This window comes from Emys orbicularis, chromosome 11, assembly GCF_028017835.1.
Source record: "Emys orbicularis isolate rEmyOrb1 chromosome 11, rEmyOrb1.hap1, whole genome shotgun sequence".
NCBI classification, from domain to species: domain Eukaryota; kingdom Metazoa; phylum Chordata; order Testudines; family Emydidae; genus Emys; species Emys orbicularis.
The window spans coordinates 1,339,691-1,367,433 of record NC_088693.1 but is presented as its reverse complement, the minus strand read 5'-3'; the positions used below and the strand labels follow the sequence as shown (position 1 = coordinate 1,367,433).

The 27,743-nt window shown below is 66.8% G+C and overlaps 1 protein-coding gene across 1 annotated transcript; it reads right to left on the bottom strand.

The window, feature by feature from the left end:
* Positions 1-201: 201 nt before the first annotated feature.
* On the bottom strand, positions 202-26,685 carry ABCB6 (ATP binding cassette subfamily B member 6 (LAN blood group)). The gene is made up of 20 exons (XM_065413381.1): positions 26,641-26,685; positions 22,961-23,492; positions 20,381-20,518; positions 15,280-15,469; positions 12,389-12,481; positions 10,564-10,756; positions 9,912-10,033; positions 9,400-9,509; positions 8,814-8,879; positions 8,356-8,481; positions 8,086-8,162; positions 7,619-7,682; positions 7,129-7,214; positions 6,253-6,310; positions 5,833-5,937; positions 4,541-4,715; positions 4,120-4,232; positions 2,504-2,598; positions 966-1,034; positions 202-423 (listed from the first exon to the last, which is right to left on the bottom strand). The coding sequence occupies exons 2-20, from the start codon at positions 23,474-23,476 to the stop codon at positions 282-284; spliced, it is 2,538 nt and encodes an 845-aa protein (XP_065269453.1). The 5' UTR covers positions 23,477-23,492; positions 26,641-26,685; the 3' UTR covers positions 202-281.
* Between the last annotated feature and the right edge of the window lie 1,058 nt (positions 26,686-27,743).

The window sequence follows — 27,743 nt, the reverse complement described above, 5'->3', positions numbered from 1 at the left end:
ATCCAGGCTCACAGGGGGTCCCTGCGCCAGGACGCGGCTCGCCCAGTTTGGCCGCTCACTGTACAGCAGGAAGAGTGGTGCGGCCGCGCCCCGGGAGCCAGCCCCCCGCTGCCCCCCTGCTCCAGGAAGGTGCCGCAGCTCTGAAACAAGCCGAGATAACGCAGCCAGGGGGTCTGGCGTGCCGACCGATGCCAGGGCAGCAAACTGCAGCCACGGCGCGGGGGCTGGGGGCAGCTCTGTGCTGCTGGCGCTGCCCGAAGTCCCCTGGCTCCTGCCTGCGCTCACGGACCCTTCCTGGGGGCCGCCGGCAGCTTCTCGGAGCTGCGGTCCTTGCTCTCCGTGTCGGAGTCGGACGCGTCCCCCGCCTGCTGCTGCTGCCACATCCCGGCGTAGACGCCACCCTTCTGCAGCAGCTCCTCGTGCCTGCGGGAGAGCCGGGGCTCAGGGGCTGCAGCTCCAGCCTGCCCTGCCCCGGGCACTGGCCAGCCCCTGCCCTGCCCCCTGCAGCCTGCCTGGCCCCCCAGCCCTGCCCCCTGCAGCTCCAGCCTGCCTGGCCCCCCAGCCCTGCCCCCTGCAGCCTGCCTGGCCCCCCAGCCCTGCCCCCTGCAGCTCCAGCCTGCCCTGCCCCGGGCGCTGGCCGGCCCCTGCCCTGCCCCCTGCAGCTCCAGCCTGCCCTGCCCCGGGCGCTGCCCAGCCCAGCCCAGCCCAGGGACCAGCTACCCCCCTCTATGCCCTGCCCGTCTCCCCGCTGAAGGGCTCTGCCCAGCCCAGGGCACATTGGCGAAGTCCCCACCCCTGCCCAGCAGCCGACGGACCCATGTGTATCCATCCCACCAGGCAGGAGCCTCCCGCTGTGGCCAGCATGGCACCAGGGAGCAGCCGGGCACCTGGTGCCAGCCCAGGGGCAGCTGCATCTCCCAGGGTGGGCATGGGACCCGCCGCCTGCGGTTGCGTCGGTACGTTACCTTCCGCGCTCCACAATGCGCCCGTCCTTGAGAACCAGGATCTGGTCGGCGTTGACAACCGTGGAGAGCCTGGGGGGGGGGGGGGGGGGAGGAGGAGACAGTACGTTACCAACACATGAGCAGAGTCCCCCGCCCCACCCACCACCAGCCACACCTGGCCCAAGGTGCCCAAGTTCCCAGGGCCTGCGAGGCCCCCGCCCAGCTTGGCTCAGGGGTGCCCTGCACAGGTCACAGCCCCCAGCCCATCTCGCCACCCAGAGCGCTGCTGGCACTGCCAACCCATCACGTCTACGCTGCTTGCCCCACCCAGCCTGTCCTTTCAGCCCCTCTGCTCCTCCCCCACCAGGGGCACCCCGCCGAACTCGCTGGCCCCTTCCTGCACCACCCCCTCCCCACGCAGCCAGCGGTGCCAGCCTTGCCCACCCCAGCTCCCGACATCACAGAGAGCGCTGCCACGGGCACCAGCACCACACGCTGCTCCGCCCCAGTGACACGGCCTCCTGCGGCCTGCCCAGCCTCGCCGGCTCCAGGACCCGCTGCTAGCTCCGGCGCCCGGCCAGCCACGGCACAGCAAGGCCCTCGGTCAGCGTCGCCATGGGCTGGGGACGCCCCGCCTCCCCTGCCAGGGGCCAGGGTGGGACCCTGCCCCACACTCTGGGCTGGGCTGTGGTCCCCACCTCTTTCCTTTGCTCACTGCCCACCGTGCCCCCCGGGGCAGACACTGCAGACGTGCCCAGCACCCGCAGAAGGGCACCAACACCCCATGTCCCAGCTCCGTGGGCGGCCCCGTGCAGCCAGGCACAGCGGCTCATGGGGTGATGCTCCCTCCCCCCCCTCCCCCGGCCAGCACACGCTGTGGGGCCAGGCCCGGCGAAGAGGGAGGCCCAGGCAGGGTTATGGATCAAAGGGGTCTGGCTCCTTCTCAGCGGACAGCCGGGCCCACCCAGCCCAGCTCACACCATGTGTTTCTCATCGGAGGAGGGGGCGGTGACAGCTGGGCTCTGTCCCCCCCCTCCACACACGGGAGCCCCCCAGCAGACACTGGGCTTTCGGCAATGCTGACCCCCACCCAGGCTGGATCCCGAAGGACGGGGGCTCCGAGCACCCCCCTTCCTCAGCTTCTTTCCACCCATTCGCACGGGAGACCCCTCCCCAGACAGACACCAGCCAGAGCCCGACCCATGGCAGCGAACCCCCCAGCTCGCACGAGGTGCCCTGTTCCCCCAGCATGTCGGGCCCCGCTGACCCCTGTGCCAGCCCCCACTCTACTAGGGCTGTTCGGAGCCCCGCCCCGCAGTGTGGCACTAGGGGGCGCTGTGCTGCAGGGAGGGGTTACTAGGGGTATCCCCCCCCCCCCCGCCGCATTCAGGGCCAGCCCCAGTGTGGCTGTGGCACAGCAGAACTCTCGCTACTCCCCCCGAGGTGTGGTGACAGCCCCCCAGGGAATGCCCCCCCCCAGCCCTTGGGCCTGCAGGGCTTCCGCCACCCCCCCCCCCCCCGATCCTGGTATCCCGCGCAAAGTCCTGCCCCGTCCCCACCTGTGGGCGACGACGATGGTGGTGCGGTTGGCGCAGACCTTGGCCAGTGAACCCTGGATGTTCCTCTCCGTCTCGGTGTCCAGCGCTGACGTCGCCTGCGTGCCAGGCACAGCATGTGGGAGGGGATGTGGTGCCACGCAGTACCCGCCTGTGCCCACCCTGGGTCACGCGGTACCCACCCTGTACCTGCCCTGTGCCACATGGTACCCACCCTGTGCCCTGCTGTACCTGCCCGGTGCCCACCCTGTGTCACGCTGTACCCGCCCTGTGTCACGCTGTACCTGCCCTGTGCCCACCCTGTGCCCCGCTGTACCCGCCCTGTGCTGTCCTGTGCCATGTGGTACCTGTCCTGTGCCACTGTACCCACCCTGTGCCCACTCTGTGCCATGTGGTACCCACCCTGTGCCATGCTGTTCCTGCCCTGTGCCCTGCTGTACCCACCCTGTGCCCACTCTGTGCCATACTGTACCTGCCCTGTGTCATGCTGTACCCACCCTGTGCTGCCCTGTGCCCCGCTGTACCCACACTGTGCCCACCCTGTGCCACACTGTACCCGCCCTGTGCCATGCTGTACCTGACCTGTGCCCACCCTATGCCACACTGTACCCGCCGTGTCATGCTGTACCCACCCTGTACCCGCCCTGTGCCACGCGGTACCCGCCCTGTGCTACGCTTTACCCCCCTATCGTACCCACCCACACCCCGTGCTGTAGCTGCCCATACCCTACCCAGCCATGGTGCCAAGGCGCTGGCAGAAGCTGCCCGCAGTGCACCTGCTCAGCGCTGTGAGGCCCCCCCAGCGAGGACAGGTCGGCCGCCGGCCCCAGGCCTCGCTCAGAGCCGGTGCCCCGAGGAATGAGGGCGGAGATGTGGGGAGTGAGAAGCACATGGGAGGGAAGTGGGGTACGCGGGGGGGCCAGGCCTTCACTGGTGGGGGGCAGCGTTCGCTGATGGCGGGAAGGGGAGGGCCCTGGGGGATGAGGGTTGGTGATTGCTGATAGAGTGATGGGCGGTGGGGGGGTTGATGGGGGGAGGGGGCCCTGTGGGTGGCAAGGAGGGGGCAGGGAGAGGGGCTGATGGGGTGACAGGGGGCAGGGGCCTGTGGGGGGCAGGGAAGGGGCCAAAGGGGACAAGGAGGGGGCTGATGGGATGATGGAGGGCAGGGGCCATGGGGGCAGGGAGGGGGGCTGATGGGGTGATGGAGGGCAGGGCCCTGTAGGGGGCAGGGAGGGGGCTGATGGGGGCAGGGGCCGTGGGGGGCAGGGAGGGAGCTGGGGGTGCAGGGAGAGGGGCTGATGGGGGCAGGGGCTGTGGGAGGCAGGGAGAGGGGCTGATGGGGTGATGGAGGGCAGGGCCCTGTAGGGGGCAGGGAGGGGGCTGATGGGGGCAGGGGCCATGGGGGGCAGGGAGGGAGCTGGGGGTGCAGGGAGAGGGGCTGATGGGGGCAGGGGCTGTGGGGGCAGGGAGAGGGGCTGGGGTGATGGGGGCAGGGGCTGTGGGGGGCAGGGAGGGGGCTGATGGGATGATGGGGGCAGGGGCCATGGGGGGCAGGGAGAGGGGCTGATGGGGGCAGGGGCTGTGGGGGGCAGGGAGAGGGGCCGTGAGGTCCCAGTTACCTCGTCCAGCAGGATGATCTGCGGGCCCTTGAGGATCGTGCGCGCGATGGCCACTCTCTGCTTCTCCCCCCCGCTCAGCTTCAGGCCTCGTTCCCCCACCTGGGTCTCGTAACCTGCGGGGCGCAGAGCCAGACACGTGGGACCCGGCTCCCCGCTGCCATGACCCGGGGCCAGGCTGGGCTCTTCTCCCTCCGTCAGCACCCCCCGATTCCTCGCTGCTCCCCTGGGCCCCTCGCCCCCCGGGCAGGCAGGGGCAGGGCCGTGCCCAGAGAAAGCAGCTGGCACCACGGTACCGAGCTGAGCCCTGGGAAGAGGGAAGGGTCCCAGGTTCCAGGGGCTCCCGGCGGGGTCGGTGTTGAACGGAGCTGGGGGCCGGGCGTGATGCAGCAGGGCCTGGGGCCGCGCGGCGGGACGAACTCACCCTCGGGGAAGGAGAGGATGCGCTCGTGGATGTCGGCAGCGCGGGCCGCCTGGCACACCTCCTCGTCGGAGGCGGCGCCGCGCCCGTAGCGGATGTTGTTGCAGATGGAGTCGTTGAAGAGCACCGTGTCCTGGGGCACCACCCCGATGTGGGCGCGGAGCGAGGCCTGCGTCACCTGCAGGGCAGCCCCGGCCGTGCCCGTCAGCGCAGGCACCGGGGGCAGCCAAGCCGGCCCCGGCCCTGCTCCCCACGCCTGCCTAGCCGAGCCGGAGCCCCATCGGTCCCCCATCCCCCTGCCGGGTCCCCCACAGGGAGGCCGAGCTCTCAGTGACCCATTGCCGGGGCCCCCCAGCCGGCCCCCCGGCTCCCAGCCCCCAGCCTCAGCCTGTGCATGGAGCACAACTGAAAGGAGCCCCCTCCTCCCCCGTGAGGGGCTGCGGTAGCACGGAAAGCCTTTGATCTGTCCCCCTCAGCACTTCAAAGGGGGCTGCCCCGGCCTGGGCCCCCTCCCCCTCTGCCGGCAGCTAATTGAAGCCAGGCTGGGAGCCGGCCTGTCCCATTAGCCCTGGTGGGCTGGGCTCTGCCCCCCCCCCCCCCCGGCTGGAAATGGGGGGGTCCCACAAAGCAGGCCAAGTTCCCGGGGGATCACATGGCCCCCGACCTGCCCTTGGCAGGAGACGCTCAGACCCCCATCCTGGGGCCCCCACGGCACTGGCACCAGGGACTGCGGGACAAACCCAGATGGCCAAGGCCTGGCAGGCTCCCTCCCTGCCAGCACTGGGCCTGGCTGGGCCTGGCCTTCCCTAAGCACCCTTGGGAGCCGGCGCTCCAGGACGGATCTCCCCCATTAGGGAGCCAGGGGCTGTCTCACCCCCCTGCAGGCCGGGGCTCCCTCCCTCCCTCCCTCCAACGCTGGGGCCGCCGGGAGGTGACACCGTCCATGCCCAGCGCGTGTGGCCGGGGGTGGCTGCACCTCGGGGGCTGTGGGTGGGTGCGCAGACTCTCCCCTTGGTTCCGGCTCTAAGCGGAGCCCTGGTACCCCGCGGTGCCCCCCCTTAGCCATCAGGGCGTCCCCGACCAGCCTGGGAACGGGGGACGGCCGGGCCCTGACGGGGAGGGACCGGCCCAGCAGAGCTTCGCCAGCCGCCGGGAGGACAGGCACTCAGCACCGGGGCAGACGCCTTCCCTGGACCCTGCCCCCCAGGAAGCCCCCATACCCTGCCCCAGGCGCCCCAGAGCCTCTCACGCCCTCTCTGGACCCTGCCCCAGGCCCCCCCAGCGCTGCCCCTCACCTTGGCGATGTCCTGCCCGTCGATGCGGATGCAGCCGCCCCACACATCGTAGAAGCGGAAGAGCAGGCGGATAATGGTGCTTTTCCCTGAGCCAGACGGACCCACCTGAGCACGAAGAGCACAGGGGTCAGCAGGCCAAGGTGCCGCTCAGTGCGGTGGGGGCCGGGGCACAGAGAAGGCACCGTACAGACTGGCAGGTTCCTGAGTAAAGGGAATATGTCGTATGGAGACGCCAGTATTCCCGGGAACCGGCAGCTCTGTACAGACCGATACCAGACATCATTCTGCAGACTGGCACGAGAGGGCACAGGGAGCCGGGATGGGGCAGGGGCAGGGTGGGCAGGCTCCATACGGACCGGTCCCTACTGCCATTGGCCAATCCCGTCCGCACGGATCCCAGCGCAAAGGTCCCGTTCTCACCAGGGCAAGGGTCTGTCCGGGCATCACCGAGAAGGAGACGTCCTGCAGGATTTCCCTCCTGGGGGGAGAGCGGGGTTCAGCTGCTTCCCTCCCCATTCCCCCACGCAGCCTTCAGCACGGGGCACCGTGAGCGCCTGCGTCCCGCCCTGCACGCCTGCCTCCACCCCGCATGCCCCAGCCCTGTACGCGCCCCACGCCCCCTCCACCCCGCACGCCCCAGCCCTGTACGCGCCCTCCACTCCCTCCTCCCTCCACCCCGCACGCCCCAGCCCTGTACGCGTCCTACACCCCCTCCTCCCTCCACCCCGCACTCCCCATCCCTGTACGCGCCTTATGCCCCCTCCACCCCGCACGCCCCATCCCTGTACGCGCCCCACGCCCCCTCCTCCCTCCACTCCGCATGCCCCATCCCTGTACGCGCCCTCCACCCCTCCTCCCTCCACCCCGCATGCCCCATCCCTGTACGCGTCCTACACCCCCTCCTCCCTCCACCCCGCACTCCCCATCCCTGTATGCGCCCTACACCCCCTCCTCCCTCCACCCCGCACTCCCCATCCCTGTACGCGCCCTCCACCCCCTCCTCCCTCCACCCCGCACTCCCCATCCCTGTACGTGCCCTACGCCCCCCTCCTCCCCACATGACTCAGCCCTGTATGCGCCCTACGCCCCCCTCCTCCCCACACGCCTGAGCCCTGTACCCGCCCCACGGCTCCATCCCTGTACCCGCCCCACTTCCCAGCTCTGTACCTGCCCCACGCCCTATCCCCACTCCCTACTGCCCAGCCCTGATCCCTGTACCTGTCCATCCCCACTGCACCCCGTAGTCTCCATCCCTGCCCCACCCCCGATCCCCGTGCTGGCTCCACGCCCCCCTACCCGTCCATGTAGCTGAAGTGCACATTCTCAAACTCAATGCGCCCTGAGCGGAAGCGAAGGTCCCCTGCATTCACCTCGTCCTTCACCTGCGGGACAGAGACACGCGGCCTCACAGCCCTGCCCGCCCCAGGGCCGGTCCCTGCACTGTCGCTCCCCAGACGCGGTGGGGGGAAGGGAGCGCAGAGCAGACCCCGCACTACAGCTCCGTGCCCTGCTCCCTGCCCCCCTGGGGCCCCAGGCCGAGCAAAGGGACCGGCGCAGGGGGAGCTGCCTGACCTGTGAGGGGGGTGATGGCTGGGGGGAGTCACCCTCATCTCCTGTGGAGAGGAGCAGCTGATCTGCTGGGGGCGGGGCACCCACCTCCTGGGGGTGGAGCTGAGGGCAGGGGGCGGGACACCCACCTCCTAGGGGAGAAGCTGGGGGCAGGGGGCGTGGCAGGGGGTGTGGCCCCTCCTGGGGGTGGAGCTCAGGCAGGGGGCGGGGCACCCACCTCTTGTTCCTCGTTGAAGAGCTCGAACATGTTTTCCATGTCGATAAAGGAGCTCTGGATCATCCTGCAGGCGGAGGACAGGGCAGGTGAAGATGGGACAGGGGGCCACCGCCCCACTCAGCCCACGTTCCCACCCCTATGATGTGGGGAGGGGGGAACTACCTTGGTCACACCTCGAAGGGGATTTCACCAGCAAAGTGCCAGCAGCAAGAGGGGGCTGGGCAGACCAATGGCCTGATGCAGTACAGCAGGAGGCGGGGCCACAGGCTAGATGGACCAATGGCCTGATCTGCCACATGGGGCGGAGCTACCAGGTTAGATGGACGAATAGCCTGATCCAGTGCAGCAAGGGGCGGGGCTACAGGCTGGCTGGCCCAATGGCCTGATCCAGTGCAGCAAGGGGCGGGGCTACAGGCTAGCTGGCCCAATGGCCTGGCTCGGGTGGGTTTCTCCCACGCTGGCGTTACCTGTAGTAGGTGCCGAACCAGTTGAGCGGCGTGTAGAGCTGGATGATGTAGGTGCCGAACAGGACAAAGTCCCCCACCTGGCAGAGATGGGGAGAGACGCCCATCAGAGCTGGAGCCGCGGCCCCCACCCCTGGCTCCCTCAGGCCGGCAGGGGTCAGGGGCACCCAGCTGGGGTGCAGCGGTGGGGGCTGGGTCAGAGCTGGCCGGGGGGGGCTCGCGGCCCAGAACGTGCCAGGACTCCTGGGGGGCACGGGCTGGCCCCAGGCTCACCTGGAACCTCTTCTCAGTCACAAAGTAGGCGCAGAGCAGGGACCCCGCCAGCAGCCCCAGGCCGATGATCAGGTTCTGGGTCTGGTTCAGCAGGGCCAGCGAGGCATTGACCTTCCACTCCGAGACCTGCCGGGAGGCGTGGGAGGGAGTGTCAGGGCCTCCCTTCCCCCCAGAGCCACATCCCCAGCATGCCCCATGCTCAACCCACTGCCCCCCCCCAGGCCCCCCCCACACCTCTGAGCTGAATTCGCCCCCCCTACAATGTATCTGCTGGAAACCCCATGGGGGTGCAGGTGGCTGGGGCTCCCCTTGTAGGGCTGCCCCCCTGCAACGCAACGCAGAGGGGCAGGCTGGGGTCATGCTTATCCCCCTGGGGCTGCCAACTGCCCCATCCCCCAGTGCAGGGCGGTGAGGGGAGCTAGGCACAGGGATGGGCGCCCCTCCCACCCCCCCAGCACCTGGTACTTGAGGATGGCGTCATTGAATCGATTCACTTCATAGCTCTCCGCGTTGTAATACTTCACCTGAAACACATGGAGCCCGAACTCAGCACCGGCATCCACCTCCCACCCACCGCTCCCTGCTGGGCTCACGTCCCTGTCCCCCCTCCCTGGAGACTGCCCGACCCCAGCCCCCCACGGCTCAGCACCAGCCTCCCGCCCACCGACCGCTCCCTGTCCCCCCTCCCTGGAGACTGCCCAATCCCGGCCCCCCACAGCTCAGCACCAGCCTCTCGCCCACCGACCGCTCCCTGTTCCCCCTCCCTGGAGACTGCCCAACCCCTGGCTGAGAACTGGCCCCCCACGGCTCAGCACCAGCCTCCCGCCCACCCACCGCTCCCTGTCCCCCCTCTCTGGAGACTGCCCGACCCCGGCCCCCCACCTGCCCCCAGGGCTGAACACCTCCACACTCTCTGCCCCATGCCGCCGGAGCCCCCACACTCAGCCAGCACCTCCCCAGACCTGACCCTGCCCCGCCCAGCACCCCAGGCCGGAGCTCAGCCCCCGGGTGGATCTCCCCAAGGCCCCGCCCGCGACTCGGTACCGTCTCGAAGTTGAGCAGTGAATCCACGGCCCGGGCCTTGGCCTCGTTGTCGCGGGAGTTCATGTCCCGCCGGTACTTGGTTCTCCACTCCGTGATGATGATGGTCAGGGCTACAGAGGGGGGGTGTCACATGTCACCGGGTCCTGCCGCCCGGCCCCACACGCCCAGCCCCTCAGCCGCTGCTCCCCCAGATCTGCACACCAGGGTCACCGAGTGCAGGTGGGGGAGGGATCCCAGCACAACCATCCCAGGCAGCACCCCCGCCGCCCTCCCCCCTCCCGCCGGGCCGAGCAGCGCAGGGCTCCCCTGCCGCCCTCCCCCCTCCCGCCGGGCCGAGCAGCACAGGGCCCCCCTGCCGCCCTCCCCCCTCCCGCCGGGCCGAGCAGCGCAGGCCCCCCCCCGCCAGAACGAGCAGCACAGGCCTCCCCCCGCCGCCCTCCCCCTCCCGCCGGGCCGAGCAGCACTGGGCTCCCCTGCCGGGCCGAGCAGCACCGGCCCGCCCCCGCACGCACTCAGGTAGAGGCTCATGCAGACGAAGATGATGAGCCCGAACCAGAGGCTGAAGGCCGAGCTGAAGTAGATGATGCCGATGACGATGTCCGCGATGGTGGGGAAGATGCTGAAGATGATGTAGCTGTGGGGGGGCGGGGGGACAGGAAGGGTCACGTCAGCCCAGGGTTACCCCGCCCTGCCCATCCCTACCCCCTTCCCCCACTGCCCCATGGCCCTGGCCCTGGCCACCCCCCACCTCCTCTGCCCGCCCCATCCCCCCACCTCCTCCCCCCATGGCCCTGCCTAACCCCTAGCTCCTCTGCCCTCGCCATCCCTCCCCTTCCCCCCACCCCGATCCACCTCCCCACCACACCCCATGGCCCTGCCTACCCCTCACACCCTCATCCCCACCCCGTACCAGTCCCTCTGCCCTGCCCATCTCCCCCTTCCCCCACTCTGACCCACGCTCACCCCCCACCTCTCCTTCTGCCCCATAGCCCTGCCCCCACCTTATCCCCCTTGCACCATCCCCTTCTCACCCCCCACCCGGGTCAGCCCCGCTCCTGGGACTGGCGACCCTGCTGTGCGGGGCAGGGGCTTTGGAGGTGAGGCCGCAGGAGGTTCCCCTGGCGGCTGGATCCCTCGGGGAGCCCCCCCGCCCCCCCACGGTACCTGAGCAGGCTGTTGACGCTGCTGGTGCCCCTGTCCACGCTGCGCAGCACCTCGCCTGTCTTGCGCCCCAGGTGCCAGCGCAGGGACAGGCCGTGCAGGTGGGCGAAGAGACGCACCTGCACCTCCCGGTTGGTGAACTGCTGCACCCGGATCCACAGGAAGGTGCGCAGGTTGCTGACGAAGCCGGTGGAGCCTGCAGGGGGGATGACATGAGATGAATCAGCAGAGACCTCCCCCACCCACTGCCCAGCACTGGGACGCCCAGGGCCACCGGGGCGAGGGGGTACGTGGCACCCAGAACCACCCCCTGGGCTAGGCCTGGGGCAGCTCCCCCCCCAAGTGCCAAGGGGCCCCTGGAAATCATAGAATATCAGGGTTGGAAGGAACCTCAGAAGGTATCTAGTCCCACCCCCTGCTCAAAGCAGGACCAACCCCAACTAAATCATCCCAGCCAGGGCTTTGTCAAGCCTGACCTTAAAAACCTCTAAGGAAGGAGATTTCACCACCTCCCTAGGTAACCCATTCCAGTGCTTCACCACCCTCCTAGTGAAAAAGTTTTTCCTAATATCCAACCTAGACCTCCCCCACTGCAACTTGAGACCATTACTCCTTGTTCTGCCATCAGGTACCACTGAGAACAGTCTAGATCCATCCTCTTTGGAACCCCCTTTCAGGTAGTTGAAAGCAGCTATCAAATCCCCCCTTATTCTTCTCTTCTGCAGACTAAACAATCCCAGTTCCCTCAGCCTCTCCTCATAAGTCATGTGCTCCAGCCCCCTGATCATTTTTGTTGCCCTCCGCTGGACTCTCTCCAATTTTTCCACATCCTTCTTGTAGTGTGGGCCCAAAACTGGACACAGTACTCCAGATGAGGCCTCACCAATGTCGAACAGAGGGGAATGATCACGTCCCTCGATCTGCTGGCAATGCCCCTACTTATACAGCCCAAAATGCCGTTAGCCTTCTTGGCAACAAGAGCACACTGTTGACTCATATCCAGCTTCTCGTCCACTGTAACCCCTAGGTCCTTTTCTGCAGAACTGCTGCCTAGCCACTCGGTCCCCAGTCTGTAGCAGTGCATGGGATTCTTCCGTCCTAAGTGCAGGACTCTGCACTTGTCCTTGTTGAACCTCATCAGGTTTCTTTTGGCCCAATCCTCTAATTTGTCTAGGTCCCTCTGTATCCTATCCCTACCCTCCAGCGTATCTACCACTCCTCCCAGCTTAGTGTCATCTGCAAACTTGCTGAGAGTGCAGTCCACGCCATCCTCCAGATCATTAATGAAGATATTGAACAAAACCGGCCCCAGGACCGACCCTAGGGGCACTCCACTTGATACCGGCTGCCAGCTAGACATGGAGCCATTGATCACTACCCGGTGAGCCCGATGCCTAGACACCAGCCCCCAGCGCCCAAACCCTGGCACCCAAGGGGAGCTGGGACCCACCCCAGGGCCCTGGCTGGGCCAAAGCAGGGAGGGGCTGGGCACGGGCTGGCTCATCTGCTCCCTCTGCTGGCCTGTTCCAGAGAATGCCCCAAGCCCCGCTGCTGCCCTCCAGCGTGCCCCCATCTCTGTGCCCAGCACTGGGTCAGCGGAGCTGATGCCCACGCCCCTGCCACAGCACCCCCAGGACTGCCCGAGGGACCGCCCCCTGCCAGGTCCAGAGGGTTGGGGGCCCCAGCTGGGGGATCGTCCCTGGCTAGGGGGTTAAGGACGAATTGTGTGCAGGGCACTGCCCGCTACCCTCCCATGGGACAGCATCTCCACCAGCCCCACCCCACCCAGCCGGGAGCCCCCCAGGCCCAGCCCCAAGACGGGTCCTACCGGCGCCTCCACCCTGCAGGAACTTCAGGAACACGTAGGTGCAGATGGTCCAGGCGACTGTGTGCCAGGCAGTGCCCTCCGTCAGTTCGTTCACTGGGGAGAAGGGAGACCCGGATCAGAGCGCTGGGGGCAGGGGCGGCTGGCAGCACTTCCCTGCAGCCGAGGGAGGGAGCTGGGGTCTGTGTGGCACCCCAACCCCCGTGCCGTCCCTCCCGCAGCTTCTCATGCTGCTGCTCCCCCCACGTGCCAGGGTGCCACTGCCCAGCCGGCGCCCTCCCACTACTGCCCCGCCAGCTCCCGGGGCAGGCGCCTGGGCTCAGTGGTGCTAGAGAGAACATGGCCCACGCCCCCGACCACGAGGCAGCAGCAACCAGCGCTGAAATGCAGCCTCTTCTGGGGTGGGGCACGACAACCACTGTGCGGTTAGGCCAGGTGAAGGCGAATTCTGGGCCCCTCGGCACTGTGGCAGGCCAAAGGGGACACCGGGGCCAACTGTGACCCTGGGGAAAGGGCCCCGGGCTGGGCAGTGAATGCAGGGGGCTAGTGGGGGGCCCTCAGAGACCGTGGCCCCTAGCACCATGTGGGGGGAACTGCTCCAGAGAATTCCCCCCAAGCGCCTCACCCCCCGCAGCCTGGGGAGGCAGCTCGGGCAGAGCGCAGGGCAGGCTGGGGGGCAGGAGGGGTCTGGCGTGTGTGGGCTCGTTATCATGGGGCAAAGCTAATATGACTGGGGCAGGGAGGGCACTCACTGGGGCAGCTGTGGGGGAGAGGAGGGCTGCCCCCCACTCCCAGGCCTACCCCCACCTCCCCAGCCTGGGCCCCAGCCCTGCCCCCCAGCCCAGGCCCTAGCCCTGCCCCCCACCTTCTACCCAGGGTACTCGTTCCCCACCAATGAGAAATGTGTCAGTACATACCCAACCCCACTCCTGTCATCCCCCCTTTCTTTGCCCCCCCCCGTTTTAAGGTAGCTGCAGAGACTGGCGGGTGGCCGGGCCTGGAGCGCACACAAAGGGCTCTTGTTCCTGGCTTGGGCTTTGTCCGCCGGAGACGGGGCGAGGGCTGCCCTAATCCTAACTGACAGGGGGGGGGGCCCTTGCGGGGGGGGGGGGGGGGGGCGCACAGCTTCCCAATGCTCAGAGACGGGCCCCTTGCCCCCAGCCGCTCCTCTGTCCGGCCGCCCGGCACGGCTGGGGGGACCTGGAGATAGGCAGGGACACCAGCTGCCGGCTCCATGTGGGGAGAGGTGGGGGTGCCTGCCCCACTGCACATAACCCAGGGGCCCGGCGAGAATGCAGGGGTGGCCAGAGGCAGCCTGCAGGGGGCAGCCAAGCGCCGGGGCTGGGCAACCTGGGGCCAAGCTCCCCCCAGCCCCCAGGGGAGCACCCCCATGGGGGGCCTTGGGGCCCCGGCCAGCGCAGTGCAGGGCTGGATGCACCCCAGGGGCCACGGTTGGGATGGGGAGACGGGACTGCAGCCTCCAGCCTGGGCCTGATGGGAGCTCGCTGCGTAGCCCCTGAGGCCGGAGAGCAGCCTCCTCCCCAGCCCCCCAGTAGCAGGGGGAGGGGGCAGGCGTTTTGTATGCAGGCCACAGGCCGCTCCCCCCATTCAGACTCCCCATTATCCGCCCCGGAGCCTCCTGCCAGCACCGCTTAGCGACGCCTTTGTAAGTCTAGAAGTCAAGGCTGAAAGGCAGACACCAGGGCCGGCCTCTCCCATTCTCGAGGCCTGACCTAGCGCCGGGAGCTGGCACCCGGGCCGCCCGCCGGGGCCTGGGAACCTGGCACACTGCAGCCCAAGCAGCAACAAAGGAAGGGGCCCTGTGCTCCGCCAGCCCCAGCCCCACCGGCGGGCTCTGGCAGTGACTCCCACCTTCCAGCCCGGCCCAGCTCGGAGCCACTCGGAGCAGCACCAAGTGTGGAGCCCGGAGCCCATCAGCCCACCGACTCAGGGCATCGGGCCCAGCCTCCTGCTTCCCTGAGCCCCCTGCAATCGCCACTGGATGCAGACCTCTCCTTCGCCTTCTGTCCCAGCCTGCTGTGCAGCGTCGCTGTTATTCTGCTGCTGTGCCCCACCCCAGAGGTGGCTGCATCTCCGCGCTGGGTGAGGGATCCCTGTATAAACAGCGCCCTCGCCCCCCCCCCCCAGAGGTGGCTGCATCTCAGCGCTGGGGGAGGGATCCCTGTATAAACAGCGCCCTCGCCCCCCCCCCCCCCCCGAGGTGGCTGCATCTCAGCGCTGGGTGAGGGATCCCTGTGTGACAAGTGTGTTGGTTGCCTGTGGGGTGGACACACCAGGGAAGCAGCACCTGATCGCGGGTGCAGAAGGCAGGTCCCCTCTCAGCCCCAGGTCACACTCTCCTGCCAGGCCGGGTTTGAGACTCCAGACCCCGGAGCTGCTGCCTCCATCCCACAAGGCCCCTGCTATGACCCCCCGAGCTGGCTGGGCCCCAGGGGCTGCCCCGGGCTGGAAGCAGGGCAGGGACTGAGCAGCACCTCCCAGTGCCGCAGTGGATGCTGGCTGGACCTCGGCTGAGGGCAGCCTCCCCCCCACCCCGCCAAACACGGCTCATCCTAGCCCCCCTATAAAGCCCCATAGGGGAGCAGAGCACCCCCTGGTGGAGAAGCCCAGGCGTTGCCCAATATGTGCAGCAGCTCCCCTCCACACAGGGCCTCTGCCCAGGGGGCTGCGGACAGAGCACGGGCCACGGGAACCAGCGCGTACTGGGGCAAGGGGGGGGTCCCCTAGGCCTGGCCACCAAGCTTCAGACACCCCTCCCACACCTGCTTCCCGGTGGCCCTGTGTCTGCCAGAGGGGGTCACTGCACAGCGCCAGGGCCGCACCAGCCTGCCCTGCGCTGGGGGTGCGACCCCTCCCCCCCCCCCGGGCCTCACCGATGTTCTTGTAGTAGATGGGCACGAAGACGTTGATGACGCGCTCCAGCCCCATCAGCACCATGCAGAACAGCACCAGGCCCTGCAGCAGGTGGCTGCCCCGCGGCCACACGTACTGCACCAGCAGCCGCAGCTTCCGGCCCAAATCCTTCCAGGTGGAGTGGCTGCCGCCGTCGCCTGCCAGGAGGGGCTGCGATGGAGAAAGGGGGTGAGGAGGGGGGTGTGCCCAGGGGGATCCCTCCCTTCACCCCCGGCCCCAGAGCAGCGTGAGTCACTGAGGGACGGGGGATACCTGGGCAGGGGGCAAAAGTTCCCAGCCGTGGGGTGCTGATCCCATTGGCCTTGGGGTGACCCTGGCACCGGGGTGAACCTGGCACTGGGGCACAGATGCTCCTAGGCCTTGGAGGAGGAGGCCAAAGTGTGAGTCCTGCTGCTCGTATGGGGCAGTGGGGATGTGGGAGGAACCCTGGCACAGGTGCACAGCGCCCCGGGCTTGTGGGAGGGGAGAGGACTGATGGGGGGGCTCCGACCTCAGGGGTGCAGACCGTGCTGCTCTCAGGCATGGGGGAGACCGGGGGCCTGACCCCTGACCCCAGGTTCCGATCCCGCAGCGCTAGGGCAGGGAGCCAGAGTCCGGCTGCCCCCCGCTGCGCCGGAGTGACCCACAGCCTGCTGGTGACACGGCCCTGGCAGCTCGCATCCCCTGCCAAGGGACAGGCCAGCTTCCCCGCCGGCTGCGGGACACCGCAGAGCCAGCAGCACCATCTGCTGGCAGCTTCACTCCTAAGCCAAACCCATTCTTTGCTGGGTCACGTTTACACACTAGATCCAGACCCTGCCAGGGTCACCCCTGGGCTGGGGAGGGCGAATGCTGGGGTGGGGGGGCCCCACGCCCGGGCACTGCGGTGGCAGGATCAGGGCCACGGCTGCCTTCCCCCCTTGCTGCTGGCTGCTGTGGCGGCCCCAGGGTGGGAGAGACAAGGTGGCCGCGGGAAGCCCCTCTCGGCCCAAGGCCTGTGGGTGGCAGGTGCCCGCTGTCGAGCACCGCAGAGCTCCAGGCCTGGGACAGACGCACCCTCTGCTTCCCTCTTCGGGCCGGAGGAAGAGCCTGGCGGAGCTCGGTAGCGGGCACCTGCCACCAGCAGGCGCTGGCCCGAGGCGAGAGATTCCCTCCCCCGCCTGTCGCTTGCTCTTTGCTCAGTTCTGCCCAGCGGGCTCCAGCCCAGGGCTCTGGGGTGCTGGTGTCCACCCCTGCCCGGGACCCCAATCCTGGGACTGAAACAAATGACAGAATAAACCTTGTGGACAGCTCTATTCCCACCATGGTTCCGGGGCCTGGCCGAGCCTCTGGGCTACGGGGGGGGCTACTCCGGAGCAGTGGGACGACCTGGCCAGCAGGCCCTGCAGCCTGGACACGGGGAGACGGCTTCTGGTCGGGCCTGGGACAGCCTCCCCTTGGAGCAGTGGGGGCCACCTGTCTGGCTTGACGATGGAGCGTGATGCGTGTCTGAATGGGCTGGGGGTTGCCTGCAAGAGCAGCGGCTGGACTCGATGGTCCAGGGGGTCCCATCCAGGCCTGTCCCCCCCGGTCCCCATCCTAGGCACAGGGACGGACAGAACTGAGGCAAGTTCCAGGGTCTGGTCCTGATCTCGATGGGCCGGGCCCAGGGATCCGGGCTGGAGACCGCAGGTACAGCCTCCTGGGCCCCCCGACCGTTCTGCTCTCAGGGGAGAGCTTGGCTGGGCAGGGGACAGCGGCCTCGGGAGGAACTCACTGGAACTAAGACTCACCCCAGCCCTTCCCGCTACAAACATCCTGCAACCCCCCCACCCCACCCCCGGCTCTCCGGCACACCCAGCGCTCCCCCTGGTCCAGGGATGAGAGACAGACCAGACCACCCGGGCCAGGCAAGAGACAGGACGGCCCAGTGGGTAGGGCAGCTCCCGCTGGGCCCCAGACTCCCTGTGGCCCGCTCGGTGCCTCCGGCCCCTCTGTACAATGGGGCGCTAGCTGGCCGAACTCCCAGGCCTGGTGCGGGGCTGAAGATGCCCACCTGCAATGGGGATGGGGCCCAATAAGGACTGGGACAGGCGCTGGTCGTGGGGTTTAACGCACAGCGGGAAGGCACTGGATGTTGGTGAAGGGGGAGGGAGAAGAACCTGTCCGAACAGAACAGCGGGTGGGTGGATGAGCCCCAAGGGCTGGGGCGAGGGGCTCAGACAGAGACCTGAACGCCTGCCCCAAAGGAATGTCTGGGTGGGGAATGGAGAGAGTCTGACCCGGGGGGACGGGCCTCCCCTGTCCCAGACGGTCACAAACTTTTCCAGCTCCGTCATCATCCCAGGCAGGGCATCTGCCCCCCACTCCTCTTGGAGGGCTGGGGCGGGGGCACCTTGCTACGTGTCTGTGAAGCTCCCAGCATGCTTTGGGGGTGCGGTGCTCATCACACCAAGACACGGGTGAGCGGGGGCCAGTAATGCATACTGAGCTCCCAGGCGATGGGGGCCTCAGAAGAGATTACACATACCGGGGTGCAGCAAGGGGGGCCCGGCCCCCCCACTCCCTGACCAGAGCTGGGTGGCTTAATGCCAGAGCCCCTTCCCTCCTGGCATGACGGAGGGGAGCCCGGCCAAATCTGAGTGGTGCTGCGACCCTGTGTGACGGCTTCCTCCCCTTTGCAGTCCTTCAGTGCCCGTGGGCACTGGACACTCCTCGCCCCAGGGAGAAGTGGAGCAGGGGGCACCAGGCACCCCCAGGAGGGGTGAGGGCTGGAGCCAGGCTTTGGGTGCTTCCTGGGGAAGCGAAGGGCTGGGCGTGGGGCAGTATGGATGGAGTGTGGGGCGGGAGGCAGGTCGCAGGGCTGGGTGTGGGGGAGTGTGGGGCTCGATGTAGGGCAGTGTGGATGGAGTGTGGGGTCAGGTCGCAGGGCAGGGTGTGGGGCAGTGTGGATGGAGTGTGAGGTGGGGTCAGGTCACAGGGCTGGGTGTGGGGGAGTGTGGGGCTGGGTGTAGGGCAGTGTGGATGGAGTGTAGGGCTGGGTGCAGGGCTGGGTGTGGGGCAGGAGGGGAGTGTGTGGGGGGCTGGGTGCAAGGCTGGGCATGGGGAGCAGGAGGGGAATGAGTGGGAAGCTGGGGGCTGGGTGCAGGGCTGGGCATGGGGCAGTGTGGATGGAGTGTGGGGCTGGGGGTGGGGCAGCAGGAGGGGAGTGAGTGTGGGGCTGGGTGCAGGGTGCAGGGCTGGGGCAGCAGGAGGGTAGTGTGTGTGGGGCTGGGTGCAGGGCTGGGGGGTGGGGCAGTGTGGATGGAGTGTGGGCCTAGGTGCAGGGCTGGGGGTGGGGCAGCAGGAGGGGAGTGTGTGGGGTGCCACGGGGCTATAACACGGCATGCAGACTTCCGGGCTCCGGGACATGCCCGATGCCGACACTGTAGTTTGTAGCGGGCCAGCCGTGGGACTGAGTGCCCTAGTGAGGGGTCAGCCAGGTTCAGCTTGGCTGGGGGACATCAGCCCCTGCTGTGCACTGAAGCTGGCGGGATTCATGTCCTCAGGAGGGAGCTGTAGCCGGATAGCAAGGCCGGGTGACTGGGACACTCTCAGAACCATCGGGGGTGGCTGTCAGCAGCCCCAGCCCCCGCCCTGCAGGGTCCAACTGCCCCCAAAGCCTGGGGCTGGGTAGGGTTCAGCACCCAGGGAAAGTTCAACTCAGTCCAGGCTGGGCTGTGACGTTCTTGACATGAACTGTGACCGTATAGATCATTGTTGCAACCAAGGTCCTATAGTGGCACCAACTCTCGTACAAAGGTTGTCGGGTGAGGTGTCTATGGACAGGTTATGATTCGCTGGTTATGATGCTGCTGTCTGTAGGTGTGTGTCATGTTTGTAGTTGAAGTTATGAATATTGACTCTGTACTTGTATCTCAATGTGTTTGATTCTAAGTAGCCTCAGGGAAGCGTTTGCTCAGCTTCTTGAGAAGGGACAATTCTCAGGAAATGCCCAATCAAGAAACACTGAACTGACAATGGACTTTGGGAGACGCCAATCCACATCTGAGCTTTCCTGGGAACGTTCAAACTAACATGGAAACAATGGCCTCGGCCTGCAAACTGAGTCATGCACGGACATGTGACTTGCCCATGTGACTCCAAACTCCACCTTGCTACTGGGATTTTCCACAGTAAGAACGAAGGGGTCCTTCCACAGGGCAGAGAATATAAAAGGCCCTGGAAACCCCTCCATTTTGTCTTCAATCCTGCTTCTTACCTCTGGAGGGACTTTGCTACAACTGAAGCTCTGAACAAAGGACTGAAGGACCCATCCCAGCTGGGATGTTTGTACTCCAGAGTCTTGCCTGGTTTAAATCAGCAGTAATCCCACCAAGCCTGAACTAAGAATTTTGCCATAACTGCATGTATTTGATTCCCTTTAACCAATTTTAACTCATCTCTATTTCTTTCTTTTTATGAATAAACCTTTAGATTTTAGATTCTAAAGGATTGGCAACAGCGTGATTTGTGGGTAAGATCTGACTGGTATATTGACCTGGGTCTGGGGCTTGTTCCTTTGGGATCGGGAGAACCTTTTTTCTTTTACTGGGGTATTGGTTTTCATAACCATTCGTCCCCACAAGGAACGGTGCTGGTGGTGATACTGGGAAACTGGAGTGTCTGAGGGAATTGCTTGTATGACTTATGGTTAGCCAGTGGGGTAAGACCGAAGTCCTCTCTGTTGGGCTGGTTTGGTTTGCCTCAGTAGTGAAGGACCCCAACCTTGGGCTGTGACTGCCCTGCTCTGAGCAATTTGTCCTGAATTGATACTCTCAGTTGTGTCCCGCCAAAGGCCGCTTTGTTACAAGGGCTCCTCCCTCTGGCCTGCTCAGCCCACACCCTAGATCCTCTCTGCCTCATGGAGCTGCTCCCATCTCCCTTGTGCCCAAGTGGGGCACTGAGCCACCACCCCAGTGAGCCAGCAGGACCCATTGAACCCTTTCCCAGCAGGATCGACACCTCACAAACCACTGCGATAACCCAACACTGCCCTGTTGTGGTGACGCCCCTCGCCCCCCTGCAGCCCCCCCGACACCTGCGAGGGACAGGGGGACCCACCTGCCTGTTCTCCACATCGCGCTCATCCTCGTTCACCAGCAGCATGTAGGGCTTGTGCGGCAGCCCGGGGGCCTTCATCCCCAGCACGAAGAGGGTGAAGGTGCAGACGTATCGCAGCACCCACAGACTGAACTGCACCTGCGAGGGAGCCACAGATCAGCCACTTGCACCCCCGAGATCCCAGCCCTCCCGCAGGTGGGAGCCCTCAGCTTCGAGACAGAGACCTGGAGAACAGGCTGGGGGCTCAGAGACAAGCGGCCCCCGGCAGCACTGGGAGGGGAAAGGGCCCAGGCGCGTGGGCGAAGGCAGGACGTTTGGCTGGGCTGGGTCGTGCCTGCGTGGACGGGCTCAGACCGGGGCGGCAGGCCCACGAACCAGGAGGTGAGCGGAGGCTGCGATACAAGCCGGGCTCTGGACAGAGACAGCAGCTCTCACCAGGGCCGGACAGACAGAGAGAGGGAGCCGGAGCCCAAACGGTCCTGCCGCTGGCCACGTCCGAGCTTCCGCTCCCCTGCGCTGACCCGCGGCCTTCCCCAGGCTGGCTGCAGGGCACTAGGAAAGGCCTGGCGCTGCCGATGCCGGTGCACGGATCCGGCGCAGCGCGGATGTCTCCGACCGCGGCCTGCGCTCGCTGGGCAGAGCTGATGGGCCAAGCTGGAGGGCTGGGGCCAGAGGCTCAGCATCGGAGGCCGCGTGGGCTGCCCCAAGGGGAGTGGGACCCTTGGGGCCTGGCACACTGACGGATCCTCCCAGGGACTCTTCAACGGCCGGGGATCCGGGACTGCAGGTCCCGCTGAGGACCAGGCCCCAGGGGGCACCAAGCCATGGGGGAGAGGGGTTCATGCCACGTCCTGGCAGCTCCCCCTCCGGCTAGTCTCTCCCCGTGTCCGGTGAGGTCTGGGAGCTCCGGGATCTGGGGCGCTGGGCAGTCACCTCCCTCCCAGCGCAGAGAGGGGCCCCACGGCCCAGGCTGGTGGGAGCCGTCCTGCCCCAACCAGGGGTGGGGGAGCTTGGCCAGCCGGAGCTCTAGGATGCAGCTGGGGGCTCCCCTCGCCTGGGAACTGGTACCCCTAGCACCCCACAGCAGGGGACTCCACAGCTGCCCCGATGACTCTCCCCTCCACGGCTGCCGGGTGAGGCTGGAGGAGAGGAGCCAGGGTCCCACCCCGGGAGGAGCTGTGGGGAGCGCGGGGCCCCTAGATGAGATATCGGGACTGGGTCGAAGGGGGGCAGCTGTCTGGCTGGGGGGTGAGGGGTATCTAAAGCCCCCCCTTCCCCTGAGAGCTACCCCCATCTGCGCAGTGGGACCAAAGAGGGACGGGACAGATATCCTGACCCACGGTGGTGGGGGCAGGGCCTGGGGTGCCTGGGGGTTCAGTGCTGTGTGACTGGCCCGGGAGTAGGATGAGCAACCTGCAGGGAAGGGGGCCCCACATCCAGTCCTGGGGACCCAGAACGCAGACACCCTCCCCCAGTGACTCAGCCAGTGGGAGCCCTGCCCTGCCCCCCCCACGTGCCTGCCCCACTGCTGGCTCCACCCCACTGTGACTCAGCAGAACAGTCAGCGGGAGCCGCCCCCCCCCCCCCCCCCGCCACACTGCCGACTCCACCCCACCGTGACTCAGCAGGAATCCCAGGGCCCCGGCAGCAGGGGGGGGGCGGGGGGGGAGAAACAGGGGCTGCCTCTCCCCAGGGTACCCGGCGTCCGCAGGGTAAACGCCCTGGAGGGGGAGGCAGTGCTGGGGGGGATTCCAGGGGGGAGGGATAGCTCAGTGGTTTGAGCATTAGGGTTGTGAGTTCAATCCTTGAGGGGGCCACTTAGGGATCTGGGGCAAAATCAGTATTTGGTCCTGCTAGTGAAGGCAGGGGGCTGGACTCAATGACCTTTTGGGGTCCCTTCCAGTTCTAGGAGATGGGATATCTCCATTATTAAAATTAAATTAACAATACGGACTGGAGAGCAGGACAAACTCCCCAGCCAGGAGGTGGCTCCGCTGGGACTGTCCCCACGGGAAGGGCCGGGGCCCTGGCGTTCGGGGCATTCCAATCCAAGCCAGGCACTGCCCTCCCCACCGCTGGACGCTGGCAGTGACTGGCACGACCAGCCCAGTGCCACCGCACACAGCTGCCTGGTGAACAGCCCTGGTAATGGGGGAGGAACATCTGGGACCAGCCCCTAAGCTCTCACTGGAGGGCTGCCTGGGGAAGGGGGTTCAGAGGCAGCCGGCCTGGCAGATGGGGGATCCTTCAGGCTCGGCACCGGCCCCAGGCCAGACCGGCTCCGGTGCCCTGGCGTTAGGGGCTGGGGCTGGACCAGCCAGCACCAGTGACATCTATGGGGTCAGGTGGGGCTCCAGACCCTGGGCAGCAGGGTTCTGCTCTGCCCTGGGCTCGGGGGATGCAATCGATGGGCTAACCCAGGGCGTGGTGGCCCAAACCCGCTCCGGCGGCTGGACCCTGCTCAGGCTGGGGGGAGGCTTCCTGTCTCTACCCAAAGAGGGACTGGGGTGCACCCAGCAACAGCCCCAAGCCCCCCACTCCGGGCTCCACCAACCCTCCATGCCTCGCCCCCCGACCTACCTTCTGAGGGGTGTCTCCCAGGGACCACCACCAGAGGGGGCTCCTCCAGGACACCAGGGCCAGGTTCTCGGCGGCAAAGGCCAGCGCCCAGAAGAGCAGCAGGACGGTGCCGTGGCCTCTGGTCCTGTCCTGCGCCAGCACCCGGGTGTGCTCCAGCTGCAGGAGGCCGAGGGCGCAGCCCCAGCCCACGGCCGAGAGGCAGCCGTACAGCAGCGCGTAGCCGTACAGGGGACCCGCATCCAGCGCCTGCCACAGGAGGGCGCCGAGGGGCTGCACCGCCAGCAGCAGCGAGAGCAGCACCTGCCCGTGGAAGAGGCGCGAGCGGGGGATGTGCTTGGGCTCCATGGCGCGGCCGAAGCGGGCGTAGCAGGCGTACTGCAGGGCGCCCAGCAGGAGGCAGACGCTCAGCAGCACCGTGGGCACCAGCGTGAAGTAAAAGCAGGGGGAGAACCCCTGCTGCGTCCATGGCTGGGAGATGGTGCCGTTCCCCGGGCAGTAACTCCCCAGCACCACCATCCTGCCGGGCGAGAGGCTGCGGAGACACAACGGCACAAACACAACCGCTCAGCGGGGTCTGGCACCGACACGGGCTGCTATGCACCAATGCATGCTGACACGGCTGTGCACAGACACATGCGTGTGAGCACCCACGCACCAAGGTGTGCAAATACACACTGACACAGCTGTGCAGACACACGAGTGTGAGCACCCACATGCCCGCTCAGACACACACAATGATATTCTATTCTACGTAGGTTCTCCTACCACGCTCATCACCCCAGCAACTCAGCCCCCCAGGAAGACAGGCTCCGTCAAGAGTGGGATGCAAAGGCAGGCATGCACAGCAGAACGGATTAGCAATCCAGCGCTGCAACCACTCAGCCATCTTGTCTGACGGGTGTGCAAATGTACACACAGACATGTGCAAATACAGGGCCACAAGCCCCCTTGCACTACATGTTCAAATCCCCAAGGCAGTGCCCTGGCACGCGCGTGGAGGGATACAGTCCCATGTCTTCCCCCCCCCATTTCCTGCAGAGATTATGGCCTGGGCCTGTCTGAAAGCTGCGGTTCCCAGCACTGGCCTGGTCTGGCCCTGCACCAGCTCAAACCCTGCTGGGACGCAGGCAGGGAGGGGGGCTGGTAATCACAGGGATGAGCTATATATCTCCGGCTCCAGAGGCCGGGCCTTGCACTTCTCGGAGGCCAAGGCTGAGTAGTGGCCATTCATCCAGTGGCCCCAGCCGGACAGCGTGCCCGCGCTAGCCACGCTGGGTGGGGGCAGGGGCCTGTGCTCCCCTAGTGCAGCCGCACTGCCCTCTGGGTATGTATCCCATCATTCTCTGCCCAGCTCCCCAGAGCAATGGCTCCTGGGAGGCCTTGGAACGAGGGCAGGTCACTCAAGCAATTAACTCAAAACAAATTAAAGCGATTAAAAAAATTCCTCGCGATTCCTCGCAGTGTGAAACAATAGGGTACCCGTCGAAACGGACTATAAATGTTTGTGGGTTTTCTACATTTTCAAGTGTATTGAATGCAATGAGAAGGCAGAACCCACAGCATACAGGGCTCACTTTGTATTATTACTTTTGATGACAAATATTTGCACTGTAAGAAAGATAAACAAAAGAAACAGTATTTTTCAGTTCACCTCCTACAAGTCCTGCCCTGTGATCCCTTTGTCCTGAAAGTGCAACTTACAAATTATCTTTGTTCCATAACCGCTCTCAAAACCCAAACCACGTAAAACCTCAGAGCCTGCAAGTCCACTCAGTCCAACTTCGTGTTCAGCCAATCGCTCCCACAAACCACTGTGGTAACAACGTCCCCTGAACGTGAGCCCAGGCGTTCGTTCGCATGGCACCGCTGTCGCCGGCATTGCGAGATAGTGACGTGCCGGATGCGCTAAACATTCGCACGCCCCTTCGTGCTTCGACCTGCAGATCCCACTCTCCTCTGTTCAACTTTTTTTACAGTGCAACTCTTTGTAATGAAAACCAACAACATGAAGTGAGCCCCGTGCCCTTTGCATCCTGCGTTGTCCTTGAAACCAAAATACTGGAAAATAGAGACAAACATCCACAAATACTGATAATAATTCGATTAAAGCTGCGATTACTCACGATTCATTTTGTAATCATTTGACAGCCCTAGTTGAGACAAATCAAACCAAGCCGGCAGCGGGTGCAGGACGCAGCTGCTTTCAGGTAGGACTCCCCCGTTCTCCTCAGCCCCCACACCAGCCCCACATGGGGGGGACCGGCCCCCTTGCCTCCCCCGGCCTCCTCAACCCCCCCCCCACCAGCCCCACATGGGGGGACCGGTCCCCTCGCCTCCCCCGTTCTCCTCAGCCCCCACACCAGCCCCACATGGGGGGGACCAGCCCCCTCGCCTCCCCCAGCCTCCTCAGCCCCCCCATGGGGGGAACTGGCCCCCTCACCAGCCCCACATGGGGGAACCGGCCCCCTCGCGCCACCCAGCCTCCCCAACCCCCCTCACCAGCCCCACATGGGGGGAACCGGCCTCCTCAGCCCCCCCCCCGCCCCACATGGGGGGGACCAGCCCCCTCGCCTCCCCCGGCCTCCTCAGCTCCCCCCAGCCCCACATGGGGGGGACCAGCCCCCTCACCTCCCCCGGCCTCCTCAGCCCCCCTCACCAGCCCCACATGGGGGGACTGGCCCCCTCGCCTCCCCCAGCCTCCTCAACCCCTCCTCCCATCAGCCCTACATGGGGGGACCAGCCCCCTCGCCTCCCCAACCCCCCCCACCAGCCCTACATGGGGGGACCGGCCCCCTCGCCTCCCCCAGCCTCCTCAGCCCCCCCCAGCCCTACATGGGGGGACCAGCCCCCTCGCCTCCCCCAGCCTCCTCAGCCCCCCATGGGGGGAACTGGCCCCCTCACCAGCCCCACATGGGGGGGACCGGACCCCCCGCCTCCCCCAGCCTCCCTCACCAGCCCCACATGGGGGGAACCGGCCTCCTCAGCCCCCCCCCCCGCCCCACATGGGGGGGACCAGCCCCCTCGCCTCCCCCGGCCTCCTCAGCTCCCCCCAGCCCCACATGGGGGGGACCAGCCCCCTCGCCTCCCCCGGCCTCCTCAGCCCCCCTCACCAGCCCCACATGGGGGGACTGGCCCCCTCGCCTCCCCCAGCCTCCTCAACCCCTCCTCCCATCAGCCCTACATGGGGGGACCAGCCCCCTCGCCTCCCCAACCCCCCCCACCAGCCCTACATGGGGGGACCGGCCCCCTCGCCTCCCCCGTCCTCCTCAGCCCCCCCCCCCAGCCCTACATGGGGGGACCAGCCCCCTCGCCTCCCCCAGCCTCCTCAGCCCCCCATGGGGGGAACTGGCCCCCTCACCAGCCCCACATGGGGGGACCGACCCCCTCAGCCCCCCCCCCCGCCCCACATGGGGGGGACCAGCCCCCTCGCCTCCCCCGGCCTCCTCAGCTCCCCCCAGCCCCACATGGGGGGGACCAGCCCCCTCGCCTCCCCCGGCCTCCTCAGCCCCCCTCACCAGCCCCACATGCGGGGGCTGGCCCCCTCGCCTCCCCACCAGCCCTACATGGGGGGACCGGCCCCCTCGCCTCCCCCGTCCTCCCCAGCCCCACATGGGGGATCGGTCCCGTCACACAGTCCCCGCCTCCGGCCCCACACAGGGGCTCTGTCCGGCCCCTCTCACCTGCCCCACTCCGACTCCGGCTCCGGCTCCCAGCCCAGCTGCGCACACGCTGCGGCCCTGCCGGCTCCCGCCGGGTCCTAGTGCCCGGACGGAGACTGGCCTGGTGTATGGACCCCCCCCGGGGTCCCCCCCGAGTCCCCCTGCACCCTCTGCCCAGACACCCCGGGACCTGATCCCCCACATGCCCCATCCCCGAGCCCCCCTGCACCCTCTGCCCAGACACCCTGGGTCCTGATCCCCCACGTGCCCCATCCCCGAGTCCCCCTGCACCCTCTGCCCAGACACCCCGGGACCTGATCCCCCACACCCGCACACTCCCCCAGTCAATGGAGAGTCCATGCAGAGGGTGGCAAATCCAGGCATTTGATACCTAGCATCTAATGACCATGGATGGCCACCCTCAACAGGAGGCCGAGGAGGGGCCAGGGGGACTGGCCTGGGAACTTGAACAAAGACAGGGGGACACACCTCTGGCTGGGTTCTGGGCTAACCCGAATGGACCAGAGGCTGTAACTTTCTTGTCTCCGGGATCCCTGGGCTGGTCCAGGTGACTAATAACCCGCCTGTTGGCCCATGCTGGCTGCGTGTCCCTGCAGATGCTGGCAGAGGGGGCACTGCCCCCCAAGTGGTACAAGTCTCCGTCGGGGTCTGTCTCAGGAGGACTCGCTGCCCAGGGGGAGCAGGGGGGCTGTAGGCCCAGAGGTCCAGCCCCAGGAGGCGATGAAGTCGCGTGGCTTCCCCTGGAGGAGGTGTGAGACCCCTCGGGGGCCTGGCCCCTGACGGGGCCTCCCAGAGCCTGTCCCCACGCTGGGGCCGTGGCCCCGCTCCTGTGGCTCCGGGACACCATGCACGGTGTGAACCCAACAGGGATGAGGCTCCTGCTCTGGCTTAGGCCCCAGGCGTGGTGGCTCCTGCAGCCCGGATGCCAGGGGGCAGGCGCTGGGTTGGGGGTTGTGCACATTAATGCATGGACAGAGCTCCCCAGCGACGCCAGGTCCCAGCTTGTCAGGCTCCTGCTGCCAAGGCCCCACGGCGCCGCGCTGGCTGGGGCTCCCGGATCTGCTCTTGCGGGCCTGGGGGCAGGACGTTCTCCTGGAGCCCTG